The sequence below is a fragment of the Aquarana catesbeiana genome, linkage group LG04, assembly GCF_042186555.1.
Source record: "Aquarana catesbeiana isolate 2022-GZ linkage group LG04, ASM4218655v1, whole genome shotgun sequence".
NCBI classification, from domain to species: Eukaryota; Metazoa; Chordata; class Amphibia; order Anura; family Ranidae; genus Aquarana; species Aquarana catesbeiana.
In genome coordinates, this window is record NC_133327.1 from 306,170,336 (window position 1) to 306,184,588 (window position 14,253).

Sequence of the window (14,253 nt, forward strand, 5' to 3'; positions counted from 1 at the left end):
AGTGTTTATGGTTGTGGCCAAAAAGCTCAATTTTGGTCTCATCTCTCCAAATGACTTTGTGCCAGAAGGTTTGAGGCTTGTCTCTGTGCTGTTTGGTGTATTGTAAGCAGGATTCTTTGTGGCATTTGCGTAGTAATGGCTTTCTTCTGGCGACTCGACCATGCAGCCCATCTTTCTTCAAGTGCCTCTTTATTGTGCATCTTGAAACGGCCACACCACATGTTTTCAGAGAGTCCTGTATTTCACCTGAAGTTATTTATGGGTTTTTCTTTGCATCCAGAACAATTTTCCTGGCAGTTGTGGCTGAAATTTTAGTCTACCTGATCGAGGTTTGGTTTCAACAGAACCCCTCATTTTCTACTTTTTGATTAGAGTTTGAACATTGCTGATTGGCATTCTCCATTCCTTGGATATCCATTCTTCTTTTTTTTTTTTTTTTATCCCTTTCCTGTTTTATACAGTTCAACTACCTTTTCTCCGCAGATCCTTTGACAATTCTTTTGCTTTCCCCATGACTCGCAATCCTGAAACGTCAGTGCAGCACTGGATGAAAGATGCAAGGGTCTGTCAGGAGTCCAGAAACTCATTGACCACACACACACTCACTCTCATACACTCACACACTCTAATTACAAGCGCACAGATCACAGGTGAGGATGGTTACATTTTAATAGCCATTAAAACTCCTTTGTGTCAACTTGTGTGCATGTTATCAGGCCAAAATCACCAGGGTATGTAAACTTTTGATCAGGATCATTTGGGTAGTTTCTGTTGTCATTATGATTTTAAAAAGAGAGGAAAAAAAAAAAGATTAATGGAAAATGGATGGCTTCGGCCAAACACTAACCATGAGTGAAATCAAAGTTTTTGCGTTATTCATATTCTCAGAAAAATGGCCAAGAAATCATAAATTCTGGCAGGGTATGTAAACTTATGAGCACTGTATATTACGAAAGCATGGAGTATTCTATTGTTTGTGTGCACTAAAATTAATTGTAGTGTTTTTGTTTTTTGTTTTTTTTCATGAAAATATAGATTTCATAAACAGTTGGGCTAATATCTTGCAGTTTAAAGTAATTTTCTAACAAAAAAATGCAGCTTTTAATGTGTGTGAAAATAAAAAAATTGATAGAGAAGTTGCTAAGTATCACTTGTGACAAATGTGTAGAAGTGAAGTTACAAGTGCATCTCATTGCAGAATGATTATTGGGTGAGGAAAAATCATTGCAAATTTTTCTGTGATAGCACAATGTCTGGGCACCAACTGTGCTTGGTATGACTTTTGCAAAAGTATCACCTCCCTTAAGCCCATGTCACAGCAGTAATGCCCTCACTGGAGACAACTTGACAGTGAAAGAATTGCCATGGGATTACCCATCGGTATCCCCTGTCCCCCTGTACCTCTGTCACTACTAGCCATCGCATAAAGTGATTCTGCCAATGGCAACCCCTCATCATAGCCAGAATTGACAGTAACATGGGCCTTTAGTAAATGATGTTCACAGACCTCTGTTGGCTACATTTTGTCCATGTTGTTATCTCAGACCTACAGCTGTGAGAAAATTTGTAAACTTTTCTAGAATTTTATGAATTTTTGAATCAATTGTTCTTAAAATGTGATCAGATCTTCATCTAAGGAAAAATAACTGTAGTCTTATAGAACACGCGCACACACAAGTATTTAAGCTGCTAAACTAACTAGTGAAACCTACTTTGCTGCAAATGTCCACAAGGAAATGCTGATTTCTCTTTGTGGAGATTATAATTTAGGTTGTGTCTTCTGGACAGGAAGCGAGGACAAATCTCTCCAATGAGAAACCGAGAGCAAAAAAAGGATGGCTTTGACCATCCCATACTTTATCCCAAGCCAAAAACAAAAGCTTTGTCCATAGATAGATACACTTTAACCACCTGCTGAATGCTCACAGTAATTATACTGCGAGTATGCGGCATGTATAGGCACAATCACGTACCTGTACATCGGGCCTTTCTTCTGAGTTTAGGATGCGCATGTGCCCTTCGCCCAACTCGTGCTGTGATTGGACACAGGACAATTTTGGCAGCAGATTTCAGCTAATGATTTTAGTTGAAATTAGGGCTGAAACAACTAATCGATTAATCGACAACTAATCGATTATGAAATTAATCGATTACTATTTTCATAATCGATCGGCCAGTAACATGTGGTTAAAAAAACAAAACTGAAATGAGCCCTTTATAGTACAAAAAGAGCAAATAATCGCTACTGTAACTATTTCTTTCACAGTTCTATAGTAAAAAAAATGAACCCCTTACAGTAGTGATTATTTGCTTTTTTTGTACTATAAAGGGCTAATATTCGTTTTTTAACCCCATTATGTTACTAAACGTCTTACACCTGATTCACATCTATGTGTTTTTCGGTGCTTTTTGCAGAAACGGACTACAGTTCATTTACATGGTTTCCTATGGGACACGTTCACATCTATGCTTTTTCAGCCGCTGCGTATTTGGAAAGCGTCAGTGACTTTTTTTTAACACAAAACAGTGCTTTTTTGGTTCAACGTACTTCAGTGGAGAAGCTGCAGAAAAGCATGAAATGCGTTTTTGCAGCAATTTGTGTTTTTTAATCTGCCCAACAACAAAATGGCCAAAAAAAATGCAAAAACGCAAATCGCAGCATAATCACAGGCGCAAAAATCAAAACGCACAGCAAAGAGCACTGCAGAAACAGATCAAAAGCAAACTGCATAGGTGTGCACCGAGCTTTATGCTGGCCACACCGATCAATTTTCAGATGAGAATATTCAGACAAAAAATCTTTGTACATTCGATGAATGAAAGAATGTTTGAAATTTTCACTTGTTTTTAACATTCTGTTTTTAAAATAATTGTAATTTCTGAACGAAAACCACATACACTGTCTGATAATTCCTTTCTCCAAGAAGTTTTTTATTATTTCCAAAATTTCCCATCACTGTGGTTGAAAATGAACGTCGATTTGACCCCACTAACGGTTAGAAAATCGAACAAACGTTCTTATCTCTCCTCTAAAAGTATATACAGTATATCTCTTCTGTCTATTATTCTCAGAGTGGATTAGATATTTTGCTCCCTAACCATATAGTTGGCTATTTTTATTTACCACTGCATAGAGATATTTAAGAATAAATTTCCTTTTTTTTTTAAAAACTTTACATATTAACTAAATTATACACCACACTTTGAGTCACATGACCTATGAAAAACGCCATAAGCAGAAAAAAATCGTGGTAAAATTGTGTGCATTTTTGGCGCCATTGTCGTCACCTTTTTCTGTTATTGGCAGAATGCCGATAACACCATTTTCGGCCATCGAAATTTCCTTACATCTCTACTTTTTCCGTTTTTTTATATAATACATTTAAAAAAAAAAAAACCTGGTGGTGATCAAATTACACCAAAAGAAAGCTCTATTTGTGTGAAAAAGTGATGTCAATTTCATGTGCGTACAGTGTTGCATGGCCGAGCAATTGCCAGTTAAAGTAGCACAGTGCTGAATAGGAAAATATGCCATGGTTATGAAGGGGGTAAAACGTCCTGCGCTCAAATGGTTAAGGACCATTTGTGGATAGCGCTATAAAACAAGTTACACAAACTCTGCACAACCTAACTACATATGCCTATCTAGTCACAGTGAAGCATGAAGACGTATAGCCCCAGTTTACCCTATGAATCGCACAGGAATGTGCTGCACATTTCTGTTCAATTCACATGTGATTCCTTGTGACGAGATTTGAGCCATTTTGAATGTGCTCAAATCGCACCATAAGTAGTGCATGTACTACTTTTGGATCGCCCTGCAACCAGATGGCATGGTACCTTTTTGTAGCTGCACTGAGTTTGCGACCTGCGTTTGGGGTGTCATTAACATTGACACCAGCTGCAGATCTCAACTGCAATGTGTATTGAACATTATTGCAGGAAACGTGCATGGAACACGGGTTTCCCCACACCGCAACTAGTGTGAACCTAACCATAGTTAATTATCTTGGCATTTCTGGACAACTAGACAATTTTTTTTTTTTTTTTTTAATTATTTTTTTTATTGAAGTTTTAAAAACTACAGTTATGTTTCATAATTTTTCATGAAAAGATAGATCAATGGATTGAATTCTGTTCTAGTGTTGAGAAAGTGTGGCTTTGAGGTGTTGAGATATGACAACGTTGGGTTATGGGCGCTGTATGACAATGGGAATCTGTTCATTACTGAGTGTGCTCAGAAATAACTCCATGTTGTGTTTAGAGAGAAGCTTGCAGGGCAATATAGTAAATAGTCAAGGGACAGCCTTATTGGGTTAATTTTTGAAGTAGAGAATTTAACTAGTGTTTTAATGAGCATTTGTACATAGGAGCAAGACAACAGTGTTATGTAGAAAAAAATCTTTATGTATGTTTAGATTTCTGTACTTTTTTTTTTTTCCAAGACTGGTCTGCTTTAACCACTTCAATACCGGGCAGTTAGACACCTTCCTGCCCAGGCCAATTTTCAGCTTTCAGCACTGTCGCAATTTGAATGACAATTGTGCGGTCATACAACACTGCACCCAAACAAATTTTTTATCATTTTGTTCCCACAAATAGAGCTTTCTTTTGGTGGTATTTGATCACCTCTGCGGTTTTTGTTTTTTTTTTTTTTTTTTTGCGCAACAAATAAAAAAAGACAGAAAATTTCGAAAAAAAAAAAAAAGTTTTTCTTTGTTTCTGTTAAAATTTTTTGTAAATAAGTACGTTTTCTCCTTCAATGATGGGCACTGATATGGCGGCACTGACGGGCACTGATATGGCGGCACTGACGGGCACTGATATGGCGGCACTGATATGGCGGCTCTGACGGGCACCGATGAGGTGGCACCGATGAGGGGGCACTGATGGGCACCGATGGGCACTCGTAGGTGGCACTGATGGGCACTCGTAGGTGGCACTGATGGGTACTTATGGGTGGCACTGATAGATGGGCAATGACAGGTGGCACCGATGGGCAATGACAGGTGGTACTGATAAAATATATTGGGGGCATATCTGGAACATAATGGTGCCAATCAGTGCCCATTTGTGGGCACTGATTGGCACAGATTGGGCACATGTGGATGGCCATGGGGTACATACCTGGCCATCCACATGTTGCCCCTTCCCTGGTGGTCCTAGTGGCGATCCCTGGTGGTCCAGTGTGGTGATCTGAGGGGGGGCTGCGCTGATAAACAATCAACGCAGACCCCCCCCTGTCAGGAGAACCGCCGATCGGCTCTCCTCTACTCGCGTCTGTCAGACGCGAGTGAGGAAAAGCCGATCAACGGCTCTTCCCATTGACAGCGTGATCAGCCGTGATTGGACACAGCTGATTACGTGGTAAAGAGCCTCCGGCGGAGGCTTTTTACCAAGATCAGTGGAGCGGTGTGTCAGGCTGACACACCACTCCACCGATAGCCGCGATGCGCGCCCCTGAGGGCGTGCGGCAGCATGTTATCCTGCTGGACGTCATATGACGCCCAGTCAGGATAACGGAACCACTTCCCGGACGTCAATCCGCTATAGGGCGGGTGGGAAGTGGTTAAGCAATATGTTTTTAATTCCATAACTTATGTGTTCATCTGTTTTACAGAAAGTATTATGGTTTGTCATCTTGACCTTTCTTAATTATTTATCTTGCATTTCAAGAATGGTACTGCCTCAAGTAGCTGACTAGGCACTTTTGTGCTTGGCTAAAGCTGGTATTGTTTCACTTTATACCACAAGGTCTACCACAGAGCCATCCATCTATTTACCTGACACACAGAAACATTAAAGGGGTTGTAAAAACCTCAGGGTTTTTCACCTTAATGCATTCTATGCATTAAGGTGGAAAACCTCCTGTGCTGCAGCTGCCCTTCAGAGTCCCTCTTTTACTTACATGAACCCGGTCTTTACAGGGACAAGCACACCAGCTCCAGCCGCTGTCTCGGGTCCTCATTGGATAGGTTGATAGCAGCGCAGCCATTTGCCCCAATCAAATCCAATAACGCGGTAGCCTGGGGGCGGACCAGGTCCTACTGTCTGTGTCAATGGACGCAGCAGCAGGACACGGGAGCGCACCTGCACGAGTGCCCCAAGGGAAATCGCTTCTCCGTCAGGGCACTCGAGAAGTGGAGGAGTCAGGAACGCCGCGGAGGGACCCCAGAAGAGGAGGATCGGGGCCACTCTATGCAAAACCCTTGCACAAAGGAGGTAAGGTAAGTATGAAATGGTGTTTTTTTGTTTTTGTTTTTTTTTTAATAAAAAACAAGACTTTACAACCCCTTTTAAGCAGAAATAATCTTATAGGTTAAAATAATATTTACAGAAGGCGTGACTGAATACCCTTTGTAGACCGTGTTTCTCTGTGGTATTATTCCCCAGGACTGCTGGCTGATATGCAGATTCCCTGAAGGTTATATCATCTCCTTAGGCTTTGATGTACCATGATAAGCACAAAGTATTAAAGGATATAAATAGCAAGACATGCCTGCTCTCTTTTCCTCTCTCTGGTCTCTGTTCTTAATTTTCTCATTTTTGCTTGCCTTGGTCAATTAACATTTTTATAGGCATATAAATGTGAATATATATGCTGCCTTTTTATTTAGCTGTTTAGATAATATATTCTAAATGCAGACTAGTAAATGATTTTTCTTGCTTGAAGAAGTTGTAAAGGCAGTTTTTTTTTTTTTTATCTTAATGCAGTCTGTGCATTAAGATAATAAAAACCTTCTGTGTGTGCAGCCCCCCTCAGCTCCCCCTAATTACTTACCTGAGCCCCATCTCTCTCCAGTGATGTCCACAAGTGTCTTAGCCATCTGGGACTCTCCTCCTGATTGACTGAGACACAGCAGCGGTGCCATTGGCTCCCACGGCTGTCATTCAAAGTCAATTAGCCAATCAGGGGAGAGAGGGGGGCCGGGTCGGGGCTCCGTGTCTGAATAGAAACACAGAGCTGTGACTCAGCTCATGTGCTCCCATAGCAAGTTACTTGTGTGGGGGCACCCTTCAGGAGGGAGGGGCCAGAAGCAGGAAAGAGGGACCTGAGAAGAGGGGGATCCAGGCTGCTCTGGGCACAACCAACTGCACAGAGGAGGTAAGTATAACATGTTTGTTTGTTATTTTATTTTTTTTAAACAAGACTTTACAATCACTTTAAATAATAACAGTGTATATAATGAAATGAAGAGCAAATTATACTGCTAAGCACAAATTAACATTACCAGAAATTGTAGTTTACCTAAAAATGGAATACCATCTAATATCCAAAATATAGGCAAAAGTATAACTGCACATTCTTTACTCACTTATGTAAAGACTTTCCCTTTCCTGTGACATGCAATATACCCGGTGATTATACCAGTTAAATCATCATGGTGGCACTTCTTTAGATGGTGACAGTGCTGATCCCTAGCTTCAAGGTATTCCTGCAACACTGTTGCCAAACAATCATGTGCTTTACTGCTAGGATATGGGTCAGCAGCACTAACTAAACTCTGACAGGATATGCCAGTCTTATCACCTTCCAAGAATTGTCCCACTTTCCCTTACATTGAGGAATGACCGTGCAATGCAGAATAAGGATGATCCTCCTGCAATACAAGCAGCCAAAAGGGCACTCCTGGTGACTCTGTACTCGGCTTCCAGGTTTTTTTGTCAAAGCTTAATTTAACAAGCTGAAGGTAGAAGCTGATTGGCTACCATACACAGTGGCACTAGATTTTGCACTCCAGTTTTAGTAAATCAACCCCAATACTCCAGGCCGGATCCCCCCCCTACATAAGTCTCCCTCCCATATAACCTCTCTCGCCCTTCTGCTTCTCCTAACGTCTGGAGATATTTCCCCAAATCCTGGACCGCCATCGGTTATCTTTGTTCAACATACCCAGCAGCCGCAATCCACACAATCTAATCTATGTGTTCCTCTTCTGCCTAGAACCAGCCTCCCCTTTTCCTGTGCCCTTTGGAATACCCGTTTGCAACAAACTTACCACCGTCCATGACCTATTTATCACAAACTCCTTTAGCCTACTTGCAATTACGGAGACATGGCTTCAAGAATTTGACTTTCCTTCTCCTGCTGCCTACTCCCATGGTGACCTCCTGTGGACTCCCTCTCCCAGGCCTAGTGAAAGGAAAGGAGGTGGTGTTGTCCTCCTATCCCCTCAAAGCACTTTTCAGGTTCTTCATCCAGCCCCCTCTCTGTCCCTCTCTTCATTTGAAGCTCACTGTATTTGTCTATTTTCTCCAGTTTCATTGAAAATTGCTGTGATCTATCGGCCTCCTGGACCGGTATCAAGCTTCCTTGATAACTTCTCTTCCTGGCTACCCTACTTTCTCTCTTCTGAAATTCCAACAATCATTCTTGGTGACTTCAATATCCCTGTTAATCTTTATACTCCAGCTACTTCTAAATTTTTGAGCCTAATCTCCTCTTTTGACCTAAAACAATGGACAAACACTTCTACTCTGTTGGCAACTGCCTTGACCTCATATTCTCCTACCTATGCACTCCACGCAACCTCTCCAATATTCCTTTTCCTCTCTCTAATCACCACCTTAATAGTTTCACTCTCTTCTGATCTTCTTCCTCATTGCCTTCCAACTACCAAACAATTACCCGTAGAAACCTTTGCCACCTTAACCCTGCTCTTCTTCTTTTTTCTGCTACAGATTGTTTCTACGCTAAAGTCTCATCCTTATCCTGCCCCAATCTGGCCACTTCTATCTACAACAGTTCGCTGTCATTCACCCTGGATACCTTGGCCCCCCTCACTATGCACAGAATCAGGCCCCCGACCGCTAGAACCCAGGCAGACAGACAATACCAGAAACCTCAAATAACACAGCTGTGCTCTTGAGCATCTGTGGCGTAAGACTAAGCCACAGCAATATTTCAGCTAATATAAATCTGCCCTCCAAAAATACCATTCCTGTCTCCACGCTGCCTAACAGACCTACTTTATCACTCTCATTAACACCCTCTCACGCAGTCCCCATCAACTCTTTTCTACCTTTTAACGCTCTACTTCGTCCTCTATTATCTTCACCCACTAACTTACTGCCCAGGAGCTAATCACTTCAAAAGTAAGATTGAGACAATTTGTCTTGATCTCCACTCTACAGATATCTCCCTCACTATACACTCTTTATCCTCCTGTACAATCAATATTTCCCTTGTTTAACCCAGCTACTACAGAGAAAGTCAATAAACTTTTTTTTTTCTAACATCCACCTAACCTCCTGCTTGCTGAACCCTGTTTCTTCTCAAATACTATGGTCACCCTCTGACTCTATCCTACACTGTTTAACTCATATCTTCAACCTCTCCCTCTCTACTGGCATTTTCCCTAACCCTCTGAAACACGCACTATTCACTCTCATACCAAAAAAGGCCTCACTGGACTAGAGGTCGACCGATATATCGGCCGATATTTGGCTTTTTTTACTTAATCGGCATCGGCCGATTGTGCTGATAAGAAAAGCCGATTATAACTTCAGCGGGACTTGCAAATGACTTCTGTAATAGAAGTCAATTGCAAGTTGTCTGAAGGTTTCTTCTCTCCTCCTCTGGGCAGCCTGCCAAATCTCATAAGAAGATACATTTGTATCTCTTTGGGTTCTTTTATCAATAGACTGAACTCAGTGTGTAGAAGTTCTCAGTTTAACCATTTAAAGACTAAATCTTTTTTGACATTTGTTGCTTACAGGTAAAAATCCTGTATTTTCTGCTAGAAAATCACTTGGAACCCCCAAACATTATATATATTTTTTTTAGCAGAGACCCTAGGGAATAAAATAGCGGTTGTTGCAATATTTTATGTCACACGGTATTTGCGCAGCGGTCTTTCAAATGCAATTTTTAAAAATAAAATACACTAATTAAAAAAAAAAAAAAAATAAGCAGTAAAGTTAGCCCATTTTTTTTCGTCCAAAAGTTTTGGTTACCTGTTTTTGTGTATTTAATATTTAAGATATAGTTATTTTTTTTTTTTAATCTAAATTATACATACAAGTGAACTGATTGGAGGTTTGTTTTGTTCAATAAATGTTTAAATGTAAAAAATTTTCTGTATCACTTATTACTTAAGGTTGCTTTCACACTGGAGCGGGCAGGCATTGACGGTAAAACGCTGTTAGTTTTAGCGGCGCTTTACCGTCATTTTAGCGGCGCTATTCGGCTGCTAGCGGGGCGCTTATAACCCAGCTAGCGGCCGAGGAAGGGGTTAAATGCGCCCCTGAAGTGCTGCTGCCGAAACGCTTTGCAGCCGCTTCGGCAGCGGTGCGCATTCATTTCAATGGGCAGGAATGGTGGAGCAGCGGTATACACCGCTCCAAAGACATCCTGCCAGCGCATCGCCTCAGTGTGAAAGCACTCGGGATATCACACTGAGACTGTAGGGAAGCCGTTTTACAGGCGCTATTTTTAGCCCAAAAACGCCTAAAAAAACGCCCCAGTGTGAAAGGGGTCTAACTGTTAGATTTTATGAGATGAAGGGGGAAAAAGAAAAAAAAAAAAAAATCGGCCTAATATATCGGCCCAAAAAAATCGGCATCACATATCGGCCATCGGCCACCGCGATTTCTAAATATCGGCATCGGCCAGAGAAAAACCCATATCGGTCGACCTCTACACTGGACCCCACTAATCTTAACAGCCTAAGACACATATACTTACAACCTTTTGCCTCCAAACTTCTTGAATGCTTAGTCTATAACCGACTGAGTGACCACCTCATTGAGAATAACATTCTTGATCCCCTTCAGTCTGGATTTCGTCCACAGCACTCCACAGAAACTGCTCTGCTAAAACTCACAAGCGACCTACTAACAGCTAAAACCATTATTTTGTACTCTTACTCTTGGACCTCTCCGCTGCCTTTGATACAGTTGATCATCCCCTCCTCCTCAAAAAAACGAAATTTGCTTGTATCCATGGCTTTGCTCTCCGTTGGTTTGAATCCTACCTATCTCACTGCACCTTCAGTGTCACTTACAATTCCACTTCCTCCTCTGCAACGCCTCTTACTGTTGGGATCCCCCAAGGTTCTGTCCTTGGACCTCTACTATTCTCGATCTACACGTCCTCCCTGGGTCAGCTGCTAGCCTCCCATGGCTTCCACTACCATTTATATGCCAATGACACCCAAATCTATCTCTCTACCCCTCAGCTCACCTCATATATAAGCAAATGTTGTCAATGGAAAACTACATGTGCAAATGATTGGCAAGCTTGATGCTACCGACTTCTACTTCTTGAGCCTTTGTAGGGAAAGGGGCTAGGCTTGACTTGTGTAGGAAAATTCAAAATTTTTATGTAACATTGGCTTTGTTTTATCTCTTGAATTAACAATTTTTGTGTGCTGATTTTTAAAGGATTTCAGGCATAGTATAATGTATTTTTACACCGATGCATTGGTCCAGCTTGGACCAGTGTAACTTTGCATATACCATACCTGGCCGATGCACCTTGAAGCTGGAAATCACTGAAATAAATAGTGCTACTCCACTGATCTCCACTTGTTTCTGGATCACATGCTAAGCAGCTAGCCTGATGCATTGTAAAAACAGGAGGTTGGCTGCTAGGCACAGGTGCCATTAGGGAGAATGTTTGCTTTGCAGTCTCTGGACGAGGTAAAAAGGCGAGGTGGTGAAGTCATGCTCTCCATCTTGTCCAATCGGAGAACACTTTGTATTCATTTAGAAGCATTCTCTGAATGATGCCCATGAGCGATCCCTGGAATACTGCTGTCTGCTTCAGTGATTCTCAACTTCCAGTGGAATCTGTTATATATGATATATACATGGTTACATTTGGTCCAAGCTGGACCAGTGTATCTGTGTAAAAAATATACCATGCCTGAAATTCATCTTTGAAGTCGTTCTAAACATAGAAGGTGTTTTACCTTTTAATGCATTCTCTGCATTAAGGTAATGTGTGCAGCTCCCCAACCAGCCCCCTCTATACTTACATTGGCCTGATTTTGATTCCTCGATGTGCACAAGAGCAGTGTCTCTCTCCCTCTTCATTGGCTCAGAGATCGCAGCAGAAGCCATTGGCTCCCACTGCTGTCAATCGCAGCCAAAGAGGGAGTAGGGGGTGGAATCGAGTTGCGCTCTGTGTATCTCTTGGACACAAAGAACATGGCTTGGGAGCGAGCCTGTATAAGTTCCCCTATAGCAAGCGGCTTGCTATGGGGGCGCTGGCGGCGGGGGGGGAGGGGAGGGGACCAAGGAGAGTGGTGGACCTGAGAAGAGGAGGATCCGGATTGCTCTATGCAAAATTATTGCACAGAGCAGGTAAGTTTAACATATTTGTGTTCATTATATTCTGTTTGAATTGCCCAGATTTATAGCAGTTTTTAAAAAAAATTAGTATCAAACCTCTACGTAGAACGGTGCAAAGTGAAGGTGAGTATGTGAAGCTGGGAAGTGTGACTGTTTAGGGAACTCTGTTGCTTGTCCATGTGTAGACAAAGACGAGGTATACTTTAAAATACTGTAAAGGCATGTAGAGGGTCTTAAACACCATCCTTATTAAAAACATAATGAGAGATGGATATCTGCCTGCTCATGATTGGTTAACCTGCTGCTGATTTCTGTATTTGGGGAAAAAATGTGCATAGATAATTGACATCAATATTTGTTTGAAACCATTACCATTATCTAGGAATGCATGTGAAATAGAAAAGGAAATGTAGGCCATTACCTCATGTCACTTTTTTTCTTTTTTTTTCTTGCTGTGTTATCTTTAGGATTCCCCGATGATATAAATCCTATTACTAAGGAGAAAGGTGGGCCCAGAGGACCAGAACCTACTCGTTATGGAGACTGGGAAAGAAAGGGTCGATGCATTGACTTTTAATAACTCAAACCGTTTAAAAAACATGTGGCCATCTATAGATATAGTCCAGCGTGGACCAATGTAACTATGCATATACCATACCTAACCGATGAACTTGGAAGCTGGAAATCATTGGAGTAAATAAATCACTGAATCCAATGAATGGGCTGAAAATCCCACAGGAACGCAGCGGTTTAGTATGCTGGCAGCTCTGTGTTTCGGCTGCAGTGAGCCAGCCATGTGATGTGTATTTTTTAGTTTGTCAATTTTATTTGAAGTACAGAAAGTAACAATTTATTCATGTTACTGTACAGCAGCATGGTATGTTGCACTGCTGTACAGTGACATGTGATTCCTTACTGTATGCTGCGATAAAATGCAACATGTTTGCATTTTATTTCAGTTTACCACACTGCACTTTCTGGCTGTGTTGCAGTGTGAACAGGACACAAAGAAAACAATTGCTTTCTGTGTGCCCTGTGTAAATCTAATGTGGTGAAACGCTGGTCACCTATGTGAACAGGGCCTAAATGCTCTTTTAGGTGTAGACCCCTGTTGTCGGATTCAGAAACCTCTAGTGTATGGTAAACTGTAGCAGGTTTCATTAAATTGCTGTAAACTAAATTTCAAACTGCCATGGGTGACTGTTCGGTGCACTACTGCTGTTTTGGGGTTTGATACTGCAGAAGGAAATGAATTGCACTAAATATCACAAAGTTTAGTAATAAATATGTAAACTAAAAATCATCTTACTCTTGTCTGCCTTTTTTTTTTTGTAATGTGCTGATTGGGAAAATAATGCAGTAGGTTTTGAGCATGTAGCAAGGAATAGATCCTGGCTAAGGCCCCATTTAGAATGGCACCCCAAAATAGCAATGCAGTAGTGAGCAATGATGTGCTGAAAATATAGGTTATCAAAAATGAATGGGGCTGCCTTAACACAACACACCTTAAGGTGCGACACAATACTTATTTATGAGCATTACAGTGGCTAAGTGGTTAGCACTTCTTCCTAGTAGAACCATTCGGTTTGAATCTCAACTAAGGCACTACCTACGCAGAGTTTGCATGTTTTCCTTGTGCCTGTGTGGGTTTCCCCTCACACTCCAGACATGCTGGTAGGTTAATTGACCATAGTATCTATATGTATTAATGTGAGTTGGGGACCTTAAATTGTAAGCTCCTTCAAGGCAGGAACTAATGTGAATGTACAATATAAAAAAAAATATATATATGCAAAAGCACTGCGTAAATTCAGCTATATACAGTATCTCACCACTCACATTTTTGTAAATATTTTATACTATCTTTTCATGTGACAACACTGAAGTAATGACACTTTTCTACAATGTAAAGTAGTGAGTGTACAGCTTTTATAACAGTGTAAATTTGCTGTCCCC

The 14,253-nt window shown here is 41.2% G+C and overlaps 1 protein-coding gene across 1 annotated transcript in view; it reads left to right on the forward strand.

The window, feature by feature from the left end:
- The window catches only part of SDHAF4 (succinate dehydrogenase complex assembly factor 4), a 30,479-nt gene extending 16,879 nt beyond the window's left edge, over positions 1-13,600 (forward strand). Inside the window, exon 3 of the mRNA XM_073626751.1 lies at positions 12,765-13,600. Coding sequence (XP_073482852.1) covers positions 12,765-12,874 — 110 coding nt within the window. The 3' untranslated portion in view covers positions 12,875-13,600. The remainder of the gene's footprint in view (positions 1-12,764) is intronic.
- The last annotated feature ends 653 nt before the right edge of the window (positions 13,601-14,253 follow it).